This window comes from Trachurus japonicus, chromosome 20 (assembly GCF_045865225.1).
Source record: "Trachurus japonicus isolate A0001 chromosome 20, Traja_1.0".
Taxonomy (NCBI): domain Eukaryota; kingdom Metazoa; phylum Chordata; class Actinopteri; order Carangiformes; family Carangidae; genus Trachurus; species Trachurus japonicus.
This window is the reverse complement of record NC_140926.1, coordinates 10971551-10983657: the sequence shown is the minus strand read 5'-3', so window position 1 is coordinate 10983657 and position 12107 is coordinate 10971551. Positions and strand designations below refer to the sequence as shown.

Sequence of the window (12107 nt, the reverse complement as noted above, 5' to 3'; positions counted from 1 at the left end):
GTGTCAATGCAGAGTTCATATACATAACTACAGTGGGCCAGGAGAACCTGTTTTACAGGATTAATTTTACACCTGAAATTGGAAGAGTTCAGATGCACTTGTGTTTTATTGATACCAAACTGTTAGTCAAGGTTAAGCATCTGCGTTGTAATGGGGCTGATAGTGATGTAGGCTACAGTAGTTATAGTGAAGAGTGGAAGCAGTGATTGGACTAGTCCCTCATTTATCTACTTTTCAGTGGATGTGAGTTGAAGTGAAATTAAACTATTCCTCAATTTGCTTGAGGACCCTAGAGCCTCGTTAAAAAAAAAAAAGAAAAAACTTCTGGGATTACCTTTGAGAATCTCGTTTAAAAAAAGCATTGCACAAAGCAACGTGTATTTTCTCTTTCAGCCTCTAGGTGTCCCCCATGATTAACTCCCACCTTTAGGAAGCTGCAGGGTTTCCTCTCTGTCAGCTCCCTGCGCCTTCTTCGACTGTTTACAACGACTTGGGCGGAAGTCCATTCATGTTGTAAGTTTATGTTGAATATTCACAAAATATCGCAATGACAGCTGTGAAATGTGAAGTCGGATTTTTAGTAGTGACACACGGCGTCTGTGTGGGTGCTGTTCGGTCAGAGTAGTGAGGTTTTTATCGGTGAACGGAGAGAAGCAGCGTGGCACATTGCAGCACGCTGACCGGTGTTAGCACACACTGGTTACTCTGTTGTGAAACTGGAGGAGCAGCCGGGGACGATACCAAAACCCAGTTCCCCCGGGCTGCTGTCGGCTGTCTAATCTAGTCAAACAGGGTCGCCTACTGCTAAAGAAAGCTCGCTTGTCAGCGGTTTAGCGAGGGTACCTGTGCTAGCGTGTTAGGACTGCAGTGTGTGGTTTTAATTAGGTTTGCTATTGTGGTTGTTGCATGGAGATGTCAAGTTAGTTTTATATTCAATGCACAACTGAACTCAAGTTTTATTTGGCCAAAGTGCTGCACAACATAGGATGCAATCCAGTGCCACATAACATAACATAAAAGTACCAACACAGATGAACAATAAAAGTTAGGACAATAAAATCAATCACTAAAATTAGGTAAAAACAAATACAATCTAGGCTATAGAGTAACAAGATAAAAAGTCAAGGTGAGTTGAAAGCCATGCGGCGACAAGAGGTGGTGATTTAAAATGCTGCAGGGTTTGAGCTGCCCTTATGTGGAAAGTCGCCCATTCAAAGCTCAACACAAGTGGTTAAAAGTTAAAAGAAGGTCATTGTCAAATGACTGCTTTTAAAATCAAACTTTAATATAGGCATGAACAGAAAGTGCAGGCTATACTATACCACATTTATTTTATGTGACAGTAGAAAAATTAACAGTAGCCTATATAGTAAACCAGTTAAAATGAATTTACTTTGACTTGCCACCACCTTATATTGTCTGTCTGCATTATTAAATGACAGTTGAAGGCAGCATAATGACTAACTATTATTCAACTTTGTGGCAAGTTAAAGTTCAGGTCAGTTGTTAAATGAATAGTTCAGGATTGTAGGCTATAGTACAATTGATAATTAACATGGCCCAGTTTAAAAAGATAGAGAGCGAGCTGTGACATTTGTAATTGGATATGAGGGGATAAAGACTGACAACTCACCAGAGGTAAATCTAGTTGATAAAAGGTAAGATGACGCTAATACTGATCATTTTTATTGCATAGTTTTAATAGCTTGTTTAGTGATTGGTGAGACTGCTCAGATTTGTAGTGTACTGGGACCTTTAACAGAAAGCAACACAACTTGTCATCTTATCATTAAACACATGCTTTTACTTCTAACTTACATCTAATAGAGCAGCACAAGGAGGCTTATACTACTACTACTACTAGGGCCTACTACTATAGGCTACTACTAATAATGATAATGATAAAGCTTATTCAATAAGTTGAGCATTGCAAATAGTCAAATAAAAAGTAGGCAATGCATCTGAAAACAAGAGCCCAGCTTCATTATGCAAACTGAACTAATAGGAGTTCAGATGTAGCCTAACAGATAAAATGAATAAATATTCCACAGCACATGGCCTGCAGCCCTGTGTGTATTTGATCTTTAAAAAACAACTCAACAAACAATATTTTTAAATCGTTTTATCATTTATTAATGGAATAATATATTAGACCTGCTGCTCTGGATGTTAAATAAAGTGTTTTATCGTTGCAAAGTTTCACACCGCTGACATATTGTCTTGTTTCGGTGGCCCGTGGTGCGCCAGCGCATTGAACAAGGTGGGAGGCGGCACCAGCTCTGCTCTGCTAAGGAGTGCAAAGAAAACTGTTCATGCAGTTTCATGCAGTGAAAGACTGTATATTTGGGTTATATGAGTTAAAAGCATTTTTAGCAATGCAACTAATTATCATCATTTGCAAAGCATTTTAAAAAATGTCTTAAATCAGTTTTCAAAATGCTTGTTGATCGTATGCTACAAAGGAGAGACACAAATTATTTAGCAACATTTTGGGGGAATTCAATTAACTGATCAAAGTAAAATTAATGGGCATCTTAATATATAATTGAATAAATGTATTTTGGGATTTGTGAGAATTTGCTACTTTTACCTCTGATATTATTGAGAAATGAAAATATTGTGGTGTTACACTGATCTACAGCACAAAACATTTGATGACATCACAGAATATAATGTCTGGTTTTCACTATTTTCACTTGTTTCGACACAAAAACTTTAATCAAGTAAATAATTGACAGATAAAAAAAAAGAAGTTTAATTGTAACCCTAGAGTCAGTACAGGTCTTGAGTTGTCCAATGATGCAACCTTGGTTTCATCATGTTCTCGTGTGAACAAGGTGAAATAATTAGCCTGGATGAAGGCTGGTGATAAACTGGCATTAGAGAGATGTCGGAAAAGTTTAATGACTTCCTTTGATACATGTAGAACAAAGGAAGAAATAGAAAGGAAGGATATAAGGTATAAGAGAAGTAACAGTATGTGTCCTCCTGTTCTCAGTTCCAGGTGAGTTGGCTGATTGAAGACGGCCTCCTGTGGCTCCACGACCATGGATAAGGAGTTGGCGCCTTTGGACTGCCTGCTGCCTTCAGGTACGGCCGTACAGACACACACTCCCCTGGTGCAAACACACACAAACACAGTCAGATACACGTGTTTTAACTGTCGTCATGATATCACAGACTCAAATGTAATGAAAAATATTTTATTTGTTATCTAAACCTTTGCTTTAACTATGTAGAATGTTAAATTAACAAAAAGCTAAAAGGAAATTCTGTGCACTGCAACTGTCTTTGGCACAACTTTTTGTAAACTTACATCTAGAGTCTTCATTTCCGGCATTTCCCCCTCTCAGTAGTCTCACCTGAAGGCAACATCAGCAGCAGATGTAGGAGGATGGAGGAGATGACCGATAGTGACCTTTGTCTGTGCTCCTCATTCAGCCTTACCCAGTGTTTTCATGTCAGCAACACTATTATGTTTATTGATATTTCACATTAGTTTCCATAGAGATATCATCGAGTTCATGCACAGTGACTCTGCTGCAGTAATGTTGCTGCTCTAGAGACAAATTTTGTTTACTCTCTATAACCCTCTTGTAAATTGTATCCTTTTAAGAAATATGTGCCAATAAAGAACCACATAAGAACCCTTGCTCTCTCACAACTGCAGCCTAAACATAAGCTTTCACAAACTTCACACTCAGCATGTGAGCAATTCACGTCATCACACCTCCCATTGTGCAGGCCTACACACATTTTTTTTTTTTACACTCCAACAAGGCACCAGAGACAATCAGTACAAGTCTGATCAGAGCACACACTTATCATCACACACATCGCCATCACACTTTTCTTCCTCCCTCTGCTTCTGCTACTCAATCTGACACTCTTGGCACAGCGTATGTACGAACGTAATGTGTCTCTCTTGTTGCGCTGCGTGTAAAATGAATCTTTTCCGAAAGAGGGCTCGGTGTGTTTGCTTGAAATCTGACATTTGACAAGTAAAATCATCATTCTCTCTTTTTAAAATGAATGTAGACACTTTTTTTGTGTTGCGCGATTCCTTCTGTATCTGTTGACGCATTGAAAAGAAAACCTGCAAATAGTCAGCGCTGACTGCCCTGCAGACCTGAGGAGGAAGCTGCTGCTTTTAGCCGCTGCTCTCAGGTCAAGGTTTATGTGAGCTCCCTTGGTGGTGTGTGTATGAGTGTGGAGGAAGGAGAGCTGATCAGGACCTACGGGCTGGTTTTACACAAGATGGAAAGTTCAAGGGGTTCACACAACAGTTTGGCCTGTAGAGCAGACAGCAGACACATGTACTTACCTCCATCTCACATTGTCTGCCTTCATCACAACAAAAAGCTCCAGCTCCAGAAATTAATGTACAGGAATATTCATCATAATGATGAGGCCTGCCATTGGTCGGGACGCAACAGATACACTTCCGTCCGGATAAATTGTGGTGTGAGGTTTTGACATTGGCAGGATTTTTTGTCCACCCACTGAGAGATAAATATAGGAAACAAACATTATATCCCCAGACACCTCGGCAGTACCATCTCATCTTTTTCAGATCCTTTGGCACACGGTCTTTGCAGATGAAGCGGGTTTGTAAACATACACGAAGCACACAGCGCCAAGGATTGCAAGAGCAGTTTCTACTAGTGCTGCTGAGGTGATTTGTGTGATTATTGTCGAATTTTCCCCAAAAAATAAAGCATATAAATGAAGCTATGACTGAATTATAAAGCATTTGTAATATCTTTCCAATGAATAATACATTTCTCATTTCACTTTACTCTGTGCAAGTGTGAGGATTTATTGTTCGATGTTTGCTCTGACTACAATGTGTCCTGTTGTGATCAACGGATGAGAGGGGCTGAACCTAACCTATAGGCTTTTAGTGCTACTGTACAGTATATTATACTGTGTAACTTTACGTTTATCATAGTAGAGGATGCATTTCACTTGTCCTACTTCCACTTGTCCCTCTTCATTTCATTGTCTTTCCCACCTCAGTGATTTCAATTCACTATAATAATCTTGTCAGACTACAAGGTCGACTATAGTTGCGCTTGCGTATGTGAACATATGTTTGTATATACCTGACATTCTCTGTGCAGAACAGGAGCGCAGGACCCGCTGTTGATTTTCTATGCTTGTACAGCTTGAAAATCAATAACACAAAAGGCCAGCGTCAAGTCAAGAGACACTCTCCTCTGATAGGAAGTCATCAGCAGGTTGAAGCATCCGTTCAAACAAGTGTTTACTCAGATGTGTTAGCTAAGCATTATACGCTGCACACTGAACAAATCCTAGATTTATTCTAAAGATTTCGCAGGGTGTGCAAATAATCCCCAAATTGCTGCAGAACAGAACAAATCTGAGCACACACCACGTCCCTCTGATGATATAATTTTGCTGATAAATCTGTCACTCGCTATCAAAGAAGATGTGTTTGAGATTCCCTGAATCATATGCTTCTAAAATCCTTTCCCCAGCTGAGCAGAATTTTGAAACACTTCCCCCTATTAGATAACTTTAAACTTTCTATTGCTTCTTTATAGTATAATCTCTTGCAGGAAATGCTTATCTAGACTCTCTGGGGAGAATATAACACCAGCCCCTGGATGTCTGCATTTTAAAACCCCTGGTGTGCACAGTTAGCCTTTTTTAATTTCACATTTTTAATATGAAATGAATACAGCTTATGTGCTTGGATTTGGCCTGTGTTGTGTGTGTATGAATGTGTGTTTGTGGTATTTATGCTGTCTGGCACTTTATGAAAAGAATCCCAAGGTGACATTTCTTTGAAGAGAGTGCATGAAAGGCCGCACCCTCATGTGCGAGGAGGTGAACGTTCACGCGACGAAGGGTTATCTAAAAAGTCACGGCTGGTTGAGTTTGTCTTTTGTTCTCTGTACACCTCCAGCCAATTAGGAGACAAGACTGACAAATCCCCCCCCCCCCCAACCGTCTTCACCTATCCCTCCATGTGTTCCCTCCTTTCTCTTCCTCTTTCTTTGTGTCTCCTCTTTACCCTTTCCTCCTCTCCTCTTCCTTTTACCATAATAGACTGGGGTTGACTTTAGTTTGGAAATGACCTTCCAGTGATGTGAACTTTTTTAACAACAGTCTAGTCTGCCACTGCAACAAAGTCACAAACCCAAAGGACATTTCTTTCCACCACTCTTCCTCAGCCAAGTTAAGATGTACTCTGTTCACACGAGGGGTTCAATCCGAAATGCTTCTTTTTCAGAACAAAATGCAGTGATAAGTTTATTACACCTAAAGTAGCCTATATTCTGCTTCTCTCTTTTCTTCCCCATTGTTGTTTCCCCAGCCTTCAATTGCATTTGCGATGTATCAGGAAAAGAGCATTGAGAAAGATACAACTTTATTAGATATGACCTGTCATGCTGCCCTGAAACTGGCATCCAGTCATGTTGGATCCATATAAAGAAGGTTAGAAGAAAGGAAATGGACATTGTAATCACAGCATTTCTCAGAGTTTCTTAAGCTTGTGTAAAGCATTTCATCTCTGCTTTGAAAGGCACTGCCTTCAAAAATGGATAAAAGATCATTCATAAGGGCTGACTTGAAAAAGAAAGCCAAATAAGAAAGCAATAAAACTACTAAGTATGAAGGCACGGGGAAGAGAGGTTGTGCTTGATTCTTCGGTCTGTGAAGGTTTTTCTTTTCTGCCTTGTGTTTTACTTTGTCCATGAGTGTCCCATCATTTTTTTTACTCTCCGACAGACAGAGAAATGACAATTCTAAAGTATTACTCAGAGGATCTGCATTAGCAGCACCGCAAAGGAAAAGCTAAAAGCAAGACGGATGGGTTGTCAAGGGCGGAAATTTATGAAATGATAAATCTATGACTGGAGCAGAGACTCTGACATAGAAGCATGGAGGTACACTTAGAGGAAAGAAAGAAGCCATAGGATGATAAGTCGCTTTCATTTGTGCAGTTTTGAAAAAAGGTTTTCTTCTGTTGTCACGTAGGCACACATGATGTGTCACCAAGGTCAGAGTATTCAGATGAGCATGATCAGTACAAGTCAAGCGCACAAATTCCTCTGTCTAGTTTTACATGCAATAAAGAATAGTAAACAACCCAGATCTTGGATAGTGTAGTTGAGTGAAATCATTGCATAATGTAGACACACAATGTCTATACTTTGGTTTAGGTTTTGTTATCTTTTGATGTTGCAAACAAATCCCTTGCAGCTTAATTGCATGGAGTGGGAAACGTTTTGAACTGTGATGAAACTGAGAGTTGTTCGAAATGGTTTCTGTTTGTAATCCTTTCTCTCATTTTCCTGTCTCCATGTGGAGCATGATAACGACCTCATTATCACGGCTTTGTTCTAATTTTGTTCTTTATTTAGCACATTCAGTGCCACAAACACCCACCTCCAATCTGTATTTAAAAGGTTTTGTTTTGAATAATGCAAATAGATTTGGCCGTGGCACTCCATCAGTTGTCCATGTCTCTGTCTGATTGTTTTGATCGCTCTTATGATTCATAGATTTGTCCTTTTTGTCCCGTGTCCCTCCCCAGGCACTCAGAGGATCTGTCTGATCATCCTGAACCAGCCTCTGGATGAAGACTACCTGCGCATCCTCTGGAGTAAAGGTAGAGATCCCCTCACATCACCAACACAGATCAAATAGGCCCTCTCTATATCACTCAGATCCCATCTGCATTGACTTGCACCGAGCATGCTTTCTTTTGTTGTTTATTTTGTCAGGCTGTGCTCTCTAGCCTGAGCAGCCTTCACTGTGCAGAATCATAATTGCTGTCATGTCGTCGGCCCCCTCCCTGCCCTTTGCCCACATTTCCTGTGAGATGTGTTTTAATGAAGTTAAAGATTACATCTTTTTTTTTGTTGCAGAAATAATTTTCCTTTCTGCAAGAATGACCCTCTGTGTCTCTTTCAATGACCCAAACAATTATTATATTCAAAACAAAAATAATTTTTAACACAGCCTGGATATGCTACGTGATTTTGTTAACCCCTGAGATACAGACTTTTTTGCATTGTGATTTAATTAAAAGCCCATTTATTTCTGACATAATGCATCTGCAGCTAAATGTGTGACCAAGCTCACACCGCAGGAAACTATAAAACCATTGAGCAGTGGCTAAAATAATGAAAATAAAATGAGCCAAGGTCTTAATCAAGGATCGTTAAACTTTATGATTCATCCCGATTTTATATTATCAAATGAATCCTATATGCTAACTTACAAGAATGTCATGCATTTCAGCCATAATTCACTAAACTGTACTGTTTGACTTTATCATAGACATTTGAAGCAGTTGTAAGATCTTACTACCTTGCTCCTTGCAACCTAGGGTGGCACAACTAAGATTTATTCAAGTGTGCATGTTCTCTATATAAACAGTTTGTAAATAATGTGAGGACAGGCAGTGGCCAATCCACTGAATGGATGAGTGACAGGGTCATTAGGAACAATCCCACTGCACCAAATACCCCTGTATTCAAAATGAGGTTATTTCAACCATAACAAATCTGCCATCACAATTGACTCTGATCTGTTCCCTGCAGCCGTGAAGCCTCTTGAAATCTTTCAATGATAAGGGGAAATATTTTGAATAATCCCACTGCTGATACTGCACATGTCCTTCACACGGGTAGGATTTTAGTATTGATGCACAAACCTTCTGTATGAAAGATGAAAAGCAATGAACACAACTGTCTGTGTAAAAGGGAAGAAACTGGGACAGCAGTTATACATTCATTCATACAAAAACATGACGCTCCGTGAATGTCTCCAAAAGCAGTTTTGCAGTAACTGTTTCTACCAGTAATACTTTAACGATGATTGTTGAGGATGCTGGTCACAAGCTTGCCGGCAAGTATGTGAACCAAGAGAATCCCCAAGAAAGAATCCAGCAACATTTTTTTTGCACTCTGGTAACTAAAGGATATAAAAATGGATTTGATTTTCGTCTGCTTCATGAATATGCCAATGCTTGTTATCAGAGTAAAAGAGAAAGAGGGATTCAGAAAATTCAAAAAACAGGCACAAAAGGCTTATTGTTAAAAAGGCAAAATAGGTTTTTGAAGGGAAGTAGAACCCTTGGCTCCCCGAGGTGTTGCTTATGAGATGCACTGATACATGGCAGTTGTGCTACTTGGCTGTGATTTATTAGATATGCAAAGCCGACTTTGAACTTTTAAATCAGACAGTGTCATCCCAACCTGTATCCCACATTTGTTTTTCTTTTAAACTTTGTAAAATCATTAGAAAAGGAGCCTGACTGAACAAGAATAAGTTGAACCAAACTGAATGTTAAACATGCAATTGTGTTATCAAGGACAGAGTGAAAAGAAGCAACTGTGATCATCAGAGTGTCTCAGTTTTGATGTGAGACCATGAAACAAAACTAAAAAATAAACAAAACTGTAGGCAGACACATTTTAAAAAAGAATCTACTTTATTAACTTATGCAATCAAGGAAGGAGGTTAGTAAACAAAGTAACTTTGAAGGTAAACTTGTAATTAAAACCACATCAGATTGAATTTTAAAGAACACGGCTTTGATGCTGTGTTCTTATCAACTTCATAAAAACCCGAGAGGCACTTGAGCTCTTTCCATGGCACGGCAGTCACACAGTCAGATAGTTCATGCTCTCTTTGGTTTGTGTCTTTTCACTAGAGAACCTATAGAAAATGTTAAATGACATTTGACAAACCAATTTTCTCCAAAGGTTGCCTGCTGCCCCAAGATAAAGATTATTTGGTTAGTCTATTAAGAGAAGGAATTAATAATAAAATATAATTTAAAGAAAGAAAAACATATAAAACATTCATCACAAGGGTTGCGATGCCTGTGAGATATAAAGGGAGGCAAGGGAATGGCTTAATTTGTGCATAATCTCAAATCTTACACTGTGTATCCAGAGCAGTTTTGTATAGATCGCAGCATTAGTATAAAAAATCTGACATTGCTTTTTTTGTGGTTGTTTTTCTCTTTTAGAAAAGTGCAGCAGTAATTTGATTTTAAACTGATTTGAACATCCGTTTCAATTTTTTAGTGCAAACTATGTCTAAATTGGACAGTTTTTTTCAATATTGAGTTTAAATTGTCTGTTGACTATCTCAGCAAGACTAGATATTAGACTTCACGCTATGCTGATTGTGAATGACCCTCAACAGAGTTTGCATATTGATATTTTTGGTTTAATAACTTTATATCCTTATTTAATAACCTGATTTCCAAATCCAAATTATGACTATCCCTCCCGCATTTAACTAATACTGTTACAATCTAGAGATTAATTTTTGCATAAATGTATAGTGTGGCCTATTCCACATGCTTTCTCGATTGTTTCACTCATATTTTGTCATCACATTCAGGTATTGCCAGTACTACAGGAACAAGAATCACAAGGAAAGCATTGCATCAAATTGTCAAACCAAGTCGCAGTACCGCTCAGAGATCACTGAGAGACATATCAGATGTAACGTTGTCAGTCTGATGAAGCTTGATACTGTCATATGGCAGTTTTGGGTATTTGCCCACGTTTAGATAAGGATACTTGTAAAAAAAAAAAAAAAAGTTTCAGAGAGATTTAAAGGAGTTTCTGAAGTGCCACGAGCAATGTGGCAATGCTGTGGTGTGGATGTCAGAAATCGGGAAGCTTTCTTGATCAGTTTTGATCTTGGCAGCGGTGCTCATGGGACCTGAAGAAGTTTTGACAGGATGATGATTGTTTATGAACGGCAGATCTCAAATCTCTCACAGTTTGATGAAAGACACGCTTGTAAGCAAGTTTACCATTCCTCACTTGATATGCCATGTAATTTTAATGTTGTTTATGGGATAAGCAGATGTCAGCGCGCGTGCAGTGTGTCTGAGTGTGTGTCACTCTCCGGAGGTCTCCACCCTTACAGACTTAGAGACATCCGCGCACATACACGCGGTTCTCTCAGGTCCTCTGATGTGGAGCCCCTGGGCCCCCCCCCCCCCCCCCCAGAGCAGCAGGGAGCACAGGAGCGATGCAGGCCGGGAGAGCACAACGCTGATCAAAGGAAGGCTCATTTACAGGTGCCTAGTGTGATGTTGTGAAGTGGGATCAAGCTGCTTATCTCACTCACGCACCCTCTCACTCAATCCGGTCCATCAGTCACTCACTCGCTCATCCGGTCGGTCACCCACTCACTCGCTCGCTCGCTCAACCAGTCACTTACTTACAGATCCTTCACATACTCGGTGTGTAACAACACAAACAAGTAATTCAATAAAGCAATCAGAAAAGGCAGTTCACTCCACAAGACAAAAAAAACCAGCCCTGTGTTGACTACAAGTGCCTCATTTAATCTTTTGTTGATGGCGAGCAGCTTGCTGAAGTTGAAGTTTGTGAACGTCACCCATCAGTCAGTCAAGTATCAGCCTTGCAATCAAGGCCAGCCGGATAATGCAGCGGCAGTGTGTCGGAGCGCGTATTCACACTTCCCGCACGACATTTAAGCACAGATAGCACAAATGGGCATGTTGAAAATTTGAAGAAAGATGCTGTTTGAGAGAACTGATTGATTGGAAAGCTGAAGAGAGTTATGAAGCAAAATTCCGGCGTGAGAAATGCGAATGAGTGGAAGTGAAATTGTGCCATCTCGAATAACAAAGAGAGGGATGGAGCGGGTGGAGTTAAGGGTAACAAAGTGGAGCTAGAGAGACACAAAAATGAGATGTTGGTGCTGGAAATCAATCACATTTGAGGGGAGTTTTAGAGAGCAGGGTGGATCTGGAGACAGGGTGACAGATGGAGGGAGAGAGGTGAAGTGATAGATGAAGGGAGGGCGTCAAGGCATCATAATGAGGATGATAATCTTTGCACCGCTCTCCGTGACCGTTTGCCCTCTCCTGTACTGCGCTAAAGCCCTAACCTGACAGGTATTAATCCTCACCACTAACCTCATCAATACTGGAATGCTATAGAATATTCCCCACAGCGAGTGCGCGCGAGTGTGTGTGTGTTTCGGCATGAGCGTGTGCATGCACCTTTTCTGCATCGAGCTCAGAGGCGACACAGATGATTAAAAAGAACAGACATGACAGGTTTAGTAGT

General features: G+C 40.0%; 1 protein-coding gene across 5 annotated transcripts in view; it reads left to right on the top strand.

The window, feature by feature from the left end:
* Positions 1 to 410: 410 nt before the first annotated feature.
* tpk1 (thiamin pyrophosphokinase 1) overlaps positions 411 to 12107 on the top strand; it is a 64167-nt gene continuing 52470 nt past the window's right edge. For 2 of the 5 annotated variants that reach the window (XM_085763695.1, XM_085763690.1), the window contains exons 1-3: positions 411 to 513; positions 2999 to 3090; positions 7568 to 7642. In XM_085763695.1, coding sequence (XP_085619821.1) covers positions 3048 to 3090; positions 7568 to 7642 — 118 coding nt within the window. In that variant the 5' untranslated portion in view covers positions 411 to 513; positions 2999 to 3047. Of the gene's footprint in view, positions 514 to 1614; positions 1659 to 2977; positions 3091 to 7567; positions 7643 to 12107 lie in introns of those variants that run through there. The other 3 variants (XM_085763693.1, XM_085763691.1, XM_085763692.1) reach the window with 3 other exon arrangements.